The sequence below is a fragment of the Salvia hispanica genome, chromosome 1 (assembly GCF_029641045.1).
Source record: "Salvia hispanica isolate PSC_SH4W2 chromosome 1, Shi_PSC_v1, whole genome shotgun sequence".
In the NCBI taxonomy this organism is placed as follows: Eukaryota; Viridiplantae; Streptophyta; class Magnoliopsida; order Lamiales; family Lamiaceae; genus Salvia; species Salvia hispanica.
In genome coordinates, this window is record NC_142692.1 from 59819781 (window position 1) to 59835285 (window position 15505).

Below are 15505 nucleotides of genomic sequence, written 5' to 3' on the forward strand. Positions count from 1 at the left end.
TAGCAGACTTAAATTAATTAATGGATATTTATATCTTAAACACGGGAAATAATAAATTAAAGAGGTAAAGTCCGGATTACTCGTAATTTGGGATTGGCCGGGCAGTCAATATTATTATACTATAGTGGATGATAATAATATTTTGTTTGGGCTTGTATTAAATTGGGACTCAATTTAATTAGTAAAAGACCAACAGGTTTGGCCCAAGTCTAACTTCCATGGATCCCTAATCTGGCCCAACATAACTCTATTAAAAGGAGACTAAATAGAAGACTAATTAATTGATTTTTAATCATTAAAATTCGTTCCCCCCTCTTCCAGGGAGTGGACGAAATTTTCAGTTTCACGGAACTGAAGTTCAGTCTTCTTTCTAATCAAGTCCTTTTGATTCTGACAAGCCTTGCCCACCCAAAGGTCAGATTCTGAGTTCGGGATACAGATTAGAAGATTCGTGGTTGAGTACGAAGAACATCACGTGGAGAAGGCGCAAGCAATCGACGATTCTTTGGAGAATCAAATCGGTAATTCTAATCCGTAGGAATTCATGAATTAGGGTTTTGATTCCTTATTTGTGAATTATATGTGTTCTAGCATGCAATTGATTGTTTAACATGTGATAAATTGATTCCATAATCGGTCAAATAGATCTGTAGATCTGATTTATTTGTTTATGCATGACTTCCGCTGTGCAAGGGGCACCAATCCCCAGCACATACATGACTTGGAATGTGGCCACAAACTAAGCCACTAGACCCGCCAACCCGTACGCTGACACTCAGTCTACCATAGGTGTACACTAATCCAAGTAGGGTTTGCGGCCCTACGAGGATCCGAATTCGATTTAAATAATAATGGCAAAAGCCACATCAGATAGGCACGTTAAAACAAATCACAGCATGATAAACATAGTTTCACTTCCATCGATAAAATATTTAGGACATTGTCCTTGTTTAAAAGAAAGCCCACCTCGACTGCTTAATTCACAAGTACTTTCTTCCCCTTGGTACCACACTTCGCGTGTGAGTTATCACCTTTAGATAATATGTGTCATCAATTAGTCTCAATCAACTAACCCAAAATCATGCATGCCCCAAGCGTTCCTTTCACTACTTATTCGTATTATCTTAACACTCACAACCAAGGCATGCTCATCATATTTATTTATTCATACTTCGAACTTCAGATCTACAATCAAAACCTATGTGCAAGTGTTCTCACACAATACACAACACACAACACACGCACACCCACACACACACACATGCTTCCCATTCATCAATTTGTTTCCCCTTTTCGCTCGATCTATATGCATGAGGGTTCAAGAATACCGATTACTCAGTTAGACATGAAAAGGATAAATCAAAAATACATTTTCTTGCTTAGAACGAACGGTAGAACAAAGTATTGACTTTGATTCTTCAACAAATCTTGAGTTTCGACTTCAATTCTTTGCAAACGATGAAGAGATCTTGAATATAAATAGAAGACAAGTTGAAGGAGAGTGGAAGTGGAAGTAGGCGTGTGGGAGAGAGGGAGAGAACGTGTAGTAGTGGGTCTAGGGTTTGTATTCTCTCTTTTATTTATAGAGGTCAAGAATTAAATCCCACAATTAAATAAATAAGAGATTGTGAAGATATGGGGGGAGGTTGGCGTGAATTTTGGGAGAAATAAGGGGGATTTCCAATTCTATGCTAATTAATTAGCATATGAATTAATTTGGAATTTACTTGGAGAGAAAGATATCACGAAGTGGAATAAAATATCTTGGAGTGGAATAAATATCACGGAGTGGAATAAAATAATAAATCCCACTATTAAAATAAGGAGTAGGCGATTTCATTGCTTCTCCTCCAAGATTAAATTTTTAAATCCTAATTTAAATAGGATATGACAAGATTTACCTAGATATAGTAAGATTTGCTAGGATTATTTGAATTTAAATTTCACTGGGGAATTAAACAAGGAATCAGTTTAATTCACAAAATAATTTCCCCTCCTAATTAATAGGAGATTTTCGAAATCTCCTAGAAACAAGCATGGGGTTCGAATTTTTCCAATAGAGAGATAATCGGGTTTGGATTTAATTTGGATAAACATCCCAAGCAATTAATTAAATCCAAGAAAATAGAATTTCTCTCCAGTAAATAATAGTGGTCGAAATTTCCAAAGAAAAAAATGGGTAAGATAATTATTGATGAACCTATTTAATCTCACTCACCCTTAGGAAATTAAATCACCCCAATAAATTCCAGCCCGCACCAATTATTCCAACAGCCACGTCACCAATTCAACGGAATTGACTATTCAACAGCCACGTCACATACTCAACGATATTGACTAATCAACAGCCGCGTCACATATTCAACGATATTGACTATTCAACAGCCGCGTCACATATTCAACGATATTGACTATTCAACAGCCACGTCACATATTCAATGGAATTGACACAGTCAACCCAAATCCCAACTCCGAATCAAACTTAGGTCACCAGATAGAATCATTTAATAATTTCACTCATCCTTTAATCCACAGACTTCACGGCATTTAAAAGCATTTAATGCAAAAATTTTAGGGTTCGAAAATTAGGGTTCAAATATTAGGGCGTTACACAGAGGGAGTATATATTCTAGAGAATTCAATACCTAGATATTTCTATAAAAATATTTAGATATTCTACTACTTAATTCTAGAGAATAATACTCCCTCCATCCCCAAAGAATATGCACTTTGGGGATGGCACGGATTTTAATATAAAATTGATAAAGTAAGAGAGATGTAGAGAGAAAAAGTAAGTAAAGTATTGTTAGTGGAAAATGGGTCCCACCTCATTAGAGAGAAAAGAATTTCCCAAATTAGAAAACTCATATTCTTGTGGGACGGACTAAAAAGAAAAGAGTGCATATTCTTGTGGGACGGAGGAAGTATAGTTTAACATTTACATATTTGTATCATATCTAGATAATTATACTACAAAAATTAAGTTTATTTATTTTTGTTCCAACATAAATTTCTTTATAGGTTTTTTTAATTTCTCTTTGAGTTTTTCTATTTAATTTGTACTAGGTTGTACCAATATTTTCTCCAGTCCAAATGGGAGGGGGATGACTAACAATTCATCTTCAATACTTTATATGTGATGATAAAGAATGAAATTTGAGATGGATCCAGATTTTTGAATCCCTCTAATGCTCATTGGTAATCCTGAATCTCTTGTCCTAAGCCATGACTACCTCACAATCTTCCCCCACTAACAAAGGGATGTATCGCTGACAATGAAAATGAAGAGATAAGTCGAATAAATTGATAACAGGGCTAGGCTTTATTTGATGGATCGATGTCCTCGAGAAAGAGATTACAGATATAGACGATTTCAAACAAGAGCCATCAACAATTAACATAAGAAGCATTAAAATAAAATACAAATTAAATAGACATATCTTTTAGTAATAATGGTAGATATTTTCATACATTTAAACAAATATTGCATCGGTATACTCCAGTTATGTATTAGATCTAATAAAATGCATCATCCGAGTAAACCTTGAAATGTTTTATTATCCTCTCCCTCAATTTGTTGGTCTCTATAAAATATGTGTAGACATTATCATCTTTGAACTACCATTCTTGGATCTAATTGGCCACTAGAATAGCTTGAGGAGACAGCAATGATTTCTTGAAATCCCTTCCAAACATGGAAAGGTTTGAGCACAACTTGTTTCTCAAACACACTTGAATCCACTGACAACATTGTTTTATACTCATTTCCAAGATTCAACACATTCCTCCTATGACCTTTGTCCCAAGGATTCCACACCCCTGCAATCCAATCCAATCCAAAACACCTCTCTTATCACAACACACACAACACAACACAACATAAAACGACATGATATATATATATATATATATATAGGGATGTATTCAAATCCTTTTCATATCTTTTGTCCTTTTTCCTTCTTAATCCTAGCCCCACGATTTTGTCATCTGACAGTTAGATTAATGTCACGTGTCATTTAATAATGCACATTTTCATTCTAATAATGCACAACGGCTAATAATGCAACATTATAGACTAATAATGCACATTTTCATTCTAATAATGCACAACGGCTAATAATGTAACATTATAGACTATAAATGCATTGATCACAACTATCCAATTCAAGGATCCAAGGGCTGAGATTAAGAAGGAAATAGGACACTTAGGGCGCAAAGGAGCCTAACGCCCTATATATATATATATATAGAGTTGTGATCAATGTCGAACCCTTTTTAAAGACCGAACTAGAGACCAAATCCGAGCCATTAGATCTAGTTTTTTTATGAGATGTGCTGCTGTGTAAATTTTTTTCAGTCTTCATTACAAGCCAATTTTACTTCATTGTATAGGTTTATTACTTCATTCTGTACGTAATACCTTGAAACTACAACATGTTTTTTACTTGCTTCAAGTAGGTTTTGAAATGATTCAACATATGCTTCATTCGAATTCATTGACTTGTGTTTTTACTTTATTCACATTAAAAAATGCAATTTATTCAAGTGGGTTTATTACTTCATTCAGAAACGTTATTACTTCATTGGATAAGGTTTTTACTTCATTCCAGTAGGACTTCAATGCTTCTACACATACTTCGTTCAAATAATTTATTACATTATTCCATGTGTTTATTACACCATATCAGCGCCGTAGCGGTGGTGATAGATATTGTAGAGAGAAAGAACGGCACGCGACGGAGAAACTGCATTTACGTATTGGAATGAAGTAATAATCCTATTGGAATGAAGTATACTGGACTGAAGTAATATATTCTGGAATGAAGTTAAATCTTAGTAACGTGTTAGTATGACTTATTTACATTCGGATAAATTAAAATAGACTCGTGATGAAGGAGAAAATAATTTATAAATTTGTGCATCTCATCCATAAAAAACTAGAACTAAAAGCCCTAATTTGGTATGGTTCGTTGGTTTGACAATAAGGAGTGGATTTGCATATAATGGGACTCTATATATATATATATATAGGGTCTTGTTAGGTTGAGATTATTTAGCTAAATTGAAAAATGAGATGCAATATAGGCCACTCATCCAGAATATTTGTGAAATGTCAACAACATGTAGATTATGTCAACAGAGGGGCATAATTGTAATTTTATTAATTTTTTTTATTTTTTTATATTTTTTTAATTTTTTTTTTTAAAATTTTTTAATTTTTTTTTAATTTTTTTTTTAATTTTTTTTTTCGACTATATGTACAATTCATATCAACTACACATCAAATGTCAACAACTTTATTCAATAAATACTATTTGACATGAATCGTACATGTAGTTGACATTATATTGTGTAGTTAACATGAATTGTATATGTAGTTGACATGGATTGTACACATAGTTGACATTATATGTGTATAGTTGACATGAATTGTGTGTGTGGTTGACATGGATTGTACACATAGTTGACATTATATGTGTGTAGTTGACATGAATTGTATATGTAGTTTAAAAATAAAAATTAAAAAAAAATAAAAAAATAAAAAAATAAAAAATGAAAAAAAAAATTTTAAAAAAAAATTAAAAAATTAAAAAAATTAAAAAAAATTAAAAAAATTTAAAAAAAATTGAAAAATATTAAAAAATAATTTAAAAAAAATTAAAATTAAAAATTAAAAAAAAATATTTATTGAATAAAATTTACTATGATATTACCATTCTGCCCTTTTATAATTAATTAATCTAAAGATATTTTCCATGTGGAAAAATCTGGACCACTCATTTAATAAAAATGAGTGGCTGATATTGCATCTCATTTCTCAATTAGCATAAAAAATCTCAATTGATCACAATCCTATATATATAGATATATATCTTGTTAGGTTGAGATTTATCAACCTAATTGAGAATTGAGATGCAATCTTAGCCACTCATCCAAAATATCTGTAAAATGTCAACAACATGTAGTTTATGATAACAGAGGGGCATAATTGTAATTTTATTAATTTTTTTATTTATTTTTTTTAAAAAAAAATTAAATTTTTTATTTATTTTTTTTAATTTTTTTTAAAAATTTTTTTATTTTTTTTTCATTTTTTTATTATTTATATATATATATATATATATATATTTTCAACTACATATACAATTCATGTCAACTACACATCAAATGTCAACAACTTTATTCAATAAATACTATTTGACATGAATTGTACATGTAGTTGACATTATATTGTGTAGTTAACATGAATTGTATATGTAGTTGATATGGATTGTACACATAGTTGACATTATATGTGTGTAGTTGACATGGATTGTACACATAGTTGACATTATATGTGTGTAGTTGACATGAATTGTATATGTAGTTGAAAAATAAAAATAAAAAAAAATTTAAAAAAAAATTTAAAAAAAATTTAAAAAAAATAAAAAAATAATTTTAAAAATTTTAAAAAAAATATTTATTGAATAAAATTTACCATGATATTACCATTCTGTCCTTTCATAATTAATTAATCTAAAGATATTTTCCATGTGTAAAAATCTGGACCACTCATTTAATAAAAATGAGTGGCTGATATTGCATCTCATTTCTCAATTAGCATAAAAAATCTCAATTGATCACAATCATATATATATATATATGGTCTTGTTAGGTTGAGATTTATCAACCTAATTGAAAATTGAGATGCAATCTCAGCCACTCATCCAGAATATTTGTGAAATGTCAATAGCATGTAGTTTATGTCAACAGAGAGGCATAATTATAATTTTATTAATTTTTTTTATTAATTTTTTTTAATTTTTTTTACTTTTTTATAAAAAAAATTTAAATTTATTTATTTATTTTTTTTTAATTTTTTTAATTTTTTTTAATATTTTTTTTCGTTTTTTATTATTTTTTATTTTTTAAAATTTTTTTTTTCAACTATATATACAATTCATGTCAACTACACATCAAATGTCAACAACTTTATTCAATAAATACTATTTCACATGAATTGTACATGTAGTTGACATTATATTGTGTAGTTAACTTGAATTGTATATGTAGTTGACATGGATTGTACACGTAGTTGACATTATATGTATGTAGTTGACATGAATTGTGTGTGTGGTTGACATGGATTGTACACATAGTTGACATTATATATGTGTAGTTGACATGAATTGTATATGTAGTTGAAAAATAAAATTAAAAAAAATAAAAAATTAATAAAAAATTAATAAAAAATTAAAATTAAAAATTAAAAAAAATATTTATTGAATAAAATTTACCATGATATTACCATTCTGCCCTTTCATAATTAATTAATCTAAAGATATTTTACATGTGGAAAAAATCTGGACCACTCATTTAATAAAAATGAGTAGCTGATATTGCATCTCATTTTTCAATTAGCATAAAAAATCTCAATTGATCACAATCCTATATAGATATGAAAAGGATTTGAGTATATCCCTATATATATATATATGAGTGCGATCATGTCATAACTCATATTTATATGATAACCTAATAACTCTATCATTTTATGGGTCAAAAGTATCATTTTTACTAAAAATGATATTTATACACGATAAAATGATATTTTTTCAGCATGCATAAAATGATACTTTTATTCCATAAAATGATATTCTGTTCCATAAAATGATATTTTTTGTCCACAAAATGAGGGTTATTAGGTTATCACCATAAATATGGTTTATGATATGATCACATCCTTATATATATATATATAGAGAGAGAGAGAGAGAGTTGTGATCAATGTCGAACCCTTCTTAAAGACCGAACTAGAGACCAAATTTGAGCCACTCATTTTTCTTTATATTATGATTATGATTAATTTGGAATTATTTTAATATTTTATTAAATAAAAACGTGTTTAATTTATTTATTTTTTAATTTTTTTTAAATTTTTTTACAAAAAAATTAATTTTTTTTATTTTTTTTAATTTTTTTTTTAAAAAAAAATTTAAATTTTTTAAATTTTTTTTTTATTCGATAAAAACTTGCTGGAGTAAATAATGAACTATATTCACTACATAATGAACTAAATGAATGTATGTTATGAAGTAATTTTTCGCATTCATTATATGCTGAATTTACTTCAACTGAAAGATAATTATGTCATAACACATTATGAAGTAATAACCTAATGAAATGAAGTAGTAAACTAATGAAATGAAGTAATAACATAACTGAATGAAGTAAAAAACTAACGGAATGAAGTAATAGCATGACTGAATGAAATAATAAACTAACGGAATGAAGTACTAAACTAATAGAATGAAATAATAACATGATTGAATGAAGTGATAAACTAACGGAATAAAGTAATAACCCTAAACCCAATGAAAGATAATTATGTCATAACACATTATGAAGTAATAAACTAATGGAATGAAGTAATAACATGACTGAATGAAGTAATAAACTAACAGAATGATGTAATAAACTAACAGAATGAAGTAATATCATGAATAAATGAAGTAATAAACTAACGGAATGAAGTAATAGCACGACTGAATGAAGTAATAAGCTCATAACAATAACATGACTGAATGAAGTAATAAACTAACGGAATGAAGTAATAACATGACTGAATGAAGTAATAAACTAACGGAATGAAGTAATAACCCTAAACCTAACTGAAAGATAATTATGTCATAACACATTATGAAGTAATAAACTAATGGAATGAAGTAATAGCATGACTGAATGAAGTAATAAACTAACAGAATGAAGTAATAAACTAATAGAATGAAGTAATAGCATGACTGAATGAATTAATAAACTAACGGAATGAAGTAATAGCACGACTGGATGAAGTAATAAGTTCATAACATACATTCATTTAGTTCATTATGTAGTGAATATAGTTCATTATTTACTCCAGCAAGTTTTTATCGAATAAAAAAAGTAAAAAAAAATTAAAAAAAATTTAAAAAAAATTAAAAAAATAAAATTAAAAAAATCTAAAAAATAAAAAGAACGTTTTTATTTAATAAAATATTAAATTAATTGTAAATTAATCATAACCATAAGATTGAGAAAAATGAGTGGCCCTAATTTGGTCTCTAGTTCGGTCTTTAAGAGTGGATTTGTGGTTAATAGGACTCTATATATATATATATATATATATGGATGTGGTCTGGGAGCTAACCAGCATCGGGGAGGCCTTGTTTGCGGACCACGAACGTCCTCTTCCTACCGTGGTCTATGACCGCAATTTTTGAGGGCGTGTTTAGATACACGCGATTAACCTACACATGACCTTGTAATCAACTATTCGCTTATCAGTAACGATGTCAAACTATTTCTAGGCCTATGCCCTAAATTTTCTTCCAAGAAAAAGGCCACATATTATTAAAAACAAGATTGCCTACCTCTCCATCAAAAGTAAGAGCGTCGGCTTGCTCAGTGAACCTCTTCTGATGCGCCAAATTGTCCAAGAAATCGAGTGTCTCTAAACCTTCAACGCGCACCTCACTGTGAAATGACGCAACACATTAAGTCATAAGTCATAACCATAAACACCTAAATCCTACCTACCCTCCAAAAAGGGCAGAATCATGTTACCTGATATCAGAGACAAACAAGCAGTTGCTAATTCCAAATGTAAACGAAAATGGCTTATCGCCAACGTTCCTCACAGAAGGCGTCAGGGTAAGCTTTCCCGGGCCAAGGGAGACCTTAACATGCAGCTCGAATCTGCCACAAAACACATATTCTTCTAAGAGAGATAACGTTTCAAGAAAGGTAGACAGCCTCATGTCAACATACCTACAAGGCCAAATTCTCGAGTCCTTATCCGAAGATTTAAAGATGAGATTAACAGATGACTCTGTGTTGTTAAGATCTTCTTGATCAAGATCAGGGCCATAATCTATTGACCATAATCTGTTTCTGATGTGATCATGCTGCTCAAAACTGCTAATTTGAGTAAAGCAAATGGAAATCCCACCAAAGATTGATCCACCACCACTCTGAAACAAAGACACGCGTTCATAAACCGAATAAAGAGGTCGATCCTAAGCTTAATCCACACCTACCTTGTTCCTAACAAACAGAAGCTCCTCGCCACGATCATTCTTCCACGACACGATCCTTCCACCGTGTAAGAGTACCTCAACAGATGAGCCATGAGGTTGATGGGAGAGGGTCACCCTTTGGAGGCCATTTGAATCAGTCACAACTTTGAACGGCATCTGTTTCAATGAACGAAACAATCTCCACCGTCCGATGATTCTCTTGACAACTTCATCATCTTTTTCTCCACCACCTCTTCTCTGCTCCAGCTTTTTATTCAACAACAACAAACATACAAAAAAGGGACTCCCAAAAAATCAAGAAACACACAAAACAAACACCTGTTACAACTTTTGCAAGAAGTGGACACACACAACAATATCACCTTATCTTTATCTTCTTCGTTTCAACTCCGAGTAGATGATCTATAAACCCAGAAAAGCAAAAGGTTTATATTTATATACAAAGAGTTTTGGCCTGAAAAATGTAAAGACAAATAGAAGCATAAAGCTGAAGAAAAGGAGAACCGTGGATATTTACTTTGTGGGATGCTGAGAAAGGGCATTAAGTTTTCTTTAAATGCTATGATGGGAATCTTTAAAGATTGTTAAGTTGATTAGCTCAATTTTGGAGATTAAAACTTGAGAATTAAACAGAACCTTTCATTGGAATCTTTCAACATTTGGCAACAATTGTGACAGATAAAAAGGCACAACACTCGATATTGTTCATAAAAAAGGGAAAAGACTGAATATTTTGGGATAAAGATATTATTTATCATTAATAATTCGGTTGCGTAAAGCATTTGCAGTAGTATTACAAATAATTTAAAGTCTTTGCAGTAGTATTACAAATAAATGAGACTTTAAATATAGGACATACTGAAATGAAAAAAATGAGACATTATCGCACAAAAAATGAGAATATTTCATTTAATCAAATAATTTTTTTCTACGGGTCCAGATACAGTAGGAATAAACTAGAATACAAAGGATTAGATTTGGAATAAATATTGATCAGTACAAGTCAAGTAAAATCATTTATTTAGAACATTCCAAATTTTGGTAAATGTGCAATAAAATTACAAAATCATGGGGAGAAAACAGAAGTATCAAGCCGGGCTCTACAACGACAAAACTGGTGAAGGCCACATTCGTTCCCATAAAATCGGATGGCTATTTAGGTAGTCATGATCCTTGAGCACTCTATTTCAATATGGAGTGTGGCCAAAAGCTAATATGATGAAGCTTTTTTTAGTGAATGTTCCTTGAGTTGTTAATCTGATTTCGTACACGAACATGAAAAAAGGGGGGAAGACCTCAATACACAGCTCTTTGTCTTTCAACTGCATCTTCGTGTTCAACCTAGCACATAAATAATGAGTGCATATTTATCTCTATAGTAGCCGAAGAGAGATACAAACATAGTAGCAGTTGAGTTATTTACCTCGACTTGCACTTTAATTTTCTTCTTAGATTTGGCCGCTGGTTCTTCTTTCGCCAGCTTTCTTGCAGAGCTCTTCCTCCCTCTCTTATAAGCAACAGATGCATTTTCTTCTTCTTCGACGTCATCGTCATCATCATCATCATTCAAATTATCTGCAATTGAAGTTTGTTGAGTAACCCCACTAGGGTGTCAAAACAGATAATATCACCACATCCATTGAAGACGAAAACAAAGCCATGAACACTACACCAGTGTCTGTCGCCCACTTTGAATATGTATAGAGAAATCACAAGTCTTACCATTATCATAATCTTCTCCGATAGCAAGACCACCAAAATCTTCCATATCATCCTCCTCTTCGAGTTCCTCATAGCCCTCAACGTATTCTATCACTGGTTCCTGCAATGCCAATCACATGGTACTGTCAGCAACTAACTATGGTGAAACAAATCAAACAAAAAACTGGTGCGAAGATTTTAATGCATAACCTCTTCCTCTTCATCTTCACTAATAGTTGCCTTTCCAACTTCTTCCTTATCAAGGATTTCATTGTATTTATCAACAGGGTAGTTATAGATATCACCATACACTCCTTTCTTGAGGCGCTCAAGCAACTCCTTTTCAATACTCTGAAAATTAAAAGTGAATGTCACTCCCAGCATTTAACAATCAAGTGCGAAGACAACCAACTTGCAGGTTAAACAGAAGCTAGGCGCCTAGATCTGACGTACTTTCTCCAAAAGTGCTGCCTTCTCAGCCTTCTCCTCTCTACGAGCTTCCCTTTTCTTTTGTTTTGTTGGCACTGTCATAATTTTCTCTCTGCGCAAAAAGAAAGTCAAAAGGATGCAAAAAGACTTCCGTATTGTGGTACTGATAGAAAGAGAATATAGGTAAAACACTGCACTAAGGAATCTACGACTGTGCGACCCAGACTAATTATAGTAAGAAGTAATAAAAGTGAAAATGAGTTTCAACTTTGGAAAATGTAAGGATAACTACTACCATGATTGCATTCAATCACATTCTGACCAGTTTCTCTGAGCTTAAAACACTGATAGAAAGAGAATATAGGTAAAACACTGCACTAAGGAATCTACGACTGTGCGACCCAGACTAATTATAGTAAGAAGTAATAAAAGTGAAAATGAGTTTCAACTTTGGAAAATGTAAGGATAACTACTACCATGATTGCATTCAATCACATTCTGACCAGTTTCTCTGAGCTTAAAAGATATAAGCATAAAAGCTACTACCTCCGTCCCCCAAAATTTGCTACACTTTGACCCGACACGGGTTTTAAGAAATGTAATGGAAAGTGAGTTGAAAAAGTTGGTGGGATGTGGGTCCTACTTTTAAAGTATTAGTTTTATAATAAAATGTGAGTAGGAATGAGTTAGTGGAATATGGGGTCCACTACAAAAAATGGTAAAAGTGAAGTGTATCAAATTTTCAGGGACGGACCGAAATGATAATATGTATCAAATTTTCAGGGACAGAGGTAGTAATATGCAATCTTAAAATGGATAAACTGTGATTCGCATATTGTTAACTCCATGCATTCACTCTAAGTCAGTAAAACTATTCTGTTATCTCTCATAACATTGATTGGCCTATTTTACCCCAGGATACTACAAAGCTTTACTCCCTTTATAGTCATCTACCAGCTCTAGGTTTTTATTCCTTGACATGGGTAGGAAACATGAATATATGTCTCCTATTTAACTAGGATTATCCAGATGTATTTGAATAAACAAGGTGAATGATAGTGGTCTTGAAAATAATTTGTGAAGGTATAAAAGTAAACAATGACCAAAAATGAGTTTAAAAATTTTGCTAGGGATTCTAATGTATTGCTATACGTTCTAAGATGTGAAATTAGTACATCTAACGTTATCGTATTCGTATCTAGAATTTCCACCTAAAAGCATGCATCATTGAAGAGAGACTTTCCACTAAAACTGCAGTATTACTTTCTTAGTGTCCAAACTATGCAACCAAGCTCTACAACTCTGGATTACAAAATCCAATATGTCTTAATCAAAAGTGGGAGATACCTAATAACTGGTAACTGATGAGTGGCCAATATCCTACTCCTATAGTTGGTTCTAATCAGTACGTCGACATTGAGTCCAAATAATATTCATTTAAGCAAAGTGAGGAAAAGCGAATGGCTTAGACCTAAACTGTCACACAAAAATAAGCAACTAGCAACATCATATAACGAGATAGGTTACAATAAAATAAAAACAATTAGCAAGAACAAAGACGAAGAAAGGATGAATGACCTTGTCTTTAAAGCTAGTTTTCTCATGCGTATCCGCATCTGTGTCATCTTAGTTAATCTTTGCTTTGTTTTGTGTACCAATAACTTCGGCCAATACATCTGTCATATTAAGCAGCACGCCAACAAAATTCAGCACTTGCAACATATTACTAAGAAATAATCCAACTGCAGCTAAAAACAGTAAGAGCAACAAGATAAATAATCAGTACCATGTGCTTGTCAATAATCTCAAGGGCTTTTGCATAATTTCTCGGCATTTTAACTCTTTCCCACAATTTATTCGGCATATGCGCCCTTTCAATAGTCTTCATATACAAATAAAACACTCCTGAGGAGGAAAAATGCAAAAAAAACACCCAAATCCCAAAACATTCAGCTACAAATAAATTAATCAGAAACAAAAGCAGTCAAATTTATACATTTATAGCATGAACTCGGAGAAAGAAGATACCGTCATGATCCCGTATAGTGGCGTATCGACTGTTAGCGAGAGGGCAGGAGCTCCGATTGCAGATCCCGGTCACGTTGTAAGGATTCCGACAGAAAATCCCAGTTTCAATTCTATAAATTTCGCCAAAATAATTAACAAAAATTATCTTGGAAACCAAAAAACTAACACAAACCAAGCAAACAAATCATCAAGCATACTTGGCCATGAAACTGCAGTGTTTATGCCGGATGACTTGCCAGATGACCTCATCGTGCTGCATTTTTCACCTCTAAATCGAACCCTTGAGATAGTATAGGGAAAAATCTCTACAGGAACAATTTGTTCAAAGCAAGTAGTATTTCAATTAGGAGGAAAAATGAGGAGAAAAAACGTCCGACACTTCAACCTTCTGCTGCTGGGGAGTCAGGGTTTAAGATTTGGGGAAAATATTAGGGTTTATATTGAGCTGACATATAAACAACGCGATTTCAAAAAATATGAAGAGCGCTTTTCTTATTAATTGAGATGGTGTTATGCGCGGTGAGAGTATAGTAAAGCGCTTTTCTTATTAACTGAGATTAGAGGTCACCATGGTTCAAGAACCGCCGGTTCCCGATTTGGAATCGGCGGTTCAGGTTCGAAAAAATGCCGAACCTGAACCGGCCCGCCTAGCTTCCGGCGGTTCCGGTTCTTGAACCGGTTCAGACATGGTTCATAGCCGGTTCAAGACCGGCAGTTTGCAGACGGTTCCGGGCCGATTCCGGTTTGGACCGCCGGTTCAAGTTCGGCTTTTTTTTTTTTTAAAAAAAAATTATTCATTTATAATATTAATTACAAATTACACCTTGTAGTTGTAGTCTTTTACTATCGAATAAATAAATAAAACGAGAATGACAATTGGCAAATAGACTAGAAGTCGACATTGGAGTTGGACAATTGGAATTTTATTGATACAACTATACAAATTTGAACGATATGTCGATATTACAAATACAAATGTTGAAAATTGAAATTACAAAAGAGTCAAAAGACTTAATACATAACATAATACATGCTTGTTAGCTTGTATAACAATTTAAATAAAAAACTTGAAGTAAAAAACAATAAATTATAAATGTAAATAGATAGTATATATATATACTTTTAGTCGGCGAATGAGATGTTTCTAGATAACTAAATTGAAGATACCTTTAGCAATTCAACCTTAATTGTTGAGTTTAATTAACCATCAACAATCATGGTAGAATTGTCAAAAGTCTCCCGAATTTAGTCTTATAGAAAAGTCTTCTTCACCGATTAGAGTATATACAAAT

The 15505-nt window shown here is 32.0% G+C and overlaps 2 protein-coding genes across 4 annotated transcripts; both read right to left on the reverse strand.

The window, feature by feature from the left end:
• Window positions 1–3415: 3415 nt before the first annotated feature.
• LOC148934242 (putative glucose-6-phosphate 1-epimerase) lies at window positions 3416–10674 on the reverse strand. 3 transcript variants are annotated; one of them, XM_089067640.1, is made up of 8 exons: window positions 10573–10674; window positions 10418–10457; window positions 10056–10301; window positions 9787–9989; window positions 9583–9714; window positions 9390–9492; window positions 9167–9266; window positions 3416–3819 (listed from the first exon to the last, which is right to left on the reverse strand). In XM_089067640.1, exons 3-8 carry the CDS (start codon window positions 10209–10211, stop codon window positions 3608–3610), a joined length of 906 nt encoding a protein of 301 aa, XP_088923766.1. In that variant the 5' UTR covers window positions 10212–10301; window positions 10418–10457; window positions 10573–10674; the 3' UTR covers window positions 3416–3607. The 3 variants fall into 3 exon arrangements, with proteins under 3 accessions (XP_088923766.1, XP_088923768.1, XP_088923764.1); XM_089067642.1 differs by lacking the exon at window positions 10573–10674 and having other exon boundaries at window positions 10056–10292; window positions 10374–10565; XM_089067638.1 differs by lacking the exon at window positions 10573–10674 and having other exon boundaries at window positions 10418–10559.
• A 370-nt stretch (window positions 10675–11044) lies between these two features.
• On the reverse strand, window positions 11045–14628 carry LOC125217813 (uncharacterized). Its single transcript, XM_089069615.1, has 9 exons — window positions 14411–14628; window positions 14214–14323; window positions 13972–14090; window positions 13764–13861; window positions 12210–12297; window positions 11967–12107; window positions 11778–11877; window positions 11479–11630; window positions 11045–11396 (listed from the first exon to the last, which is right to left on the reverse strand). The coding sequence occupies exons 1-9, from the start codon at window positions 14470–14472 to the stop codon at window positions 11352–11354; spliced, it is 915 nt and encodes a 304-aa protein (XP_088925741.1). The 5' UTR covers window positions 14473–14628; the 3' UTR covers window positions 11045–11351.
• Between the last annotated feature and the right edge of the window lie 877 nt (window positions 14629–15505).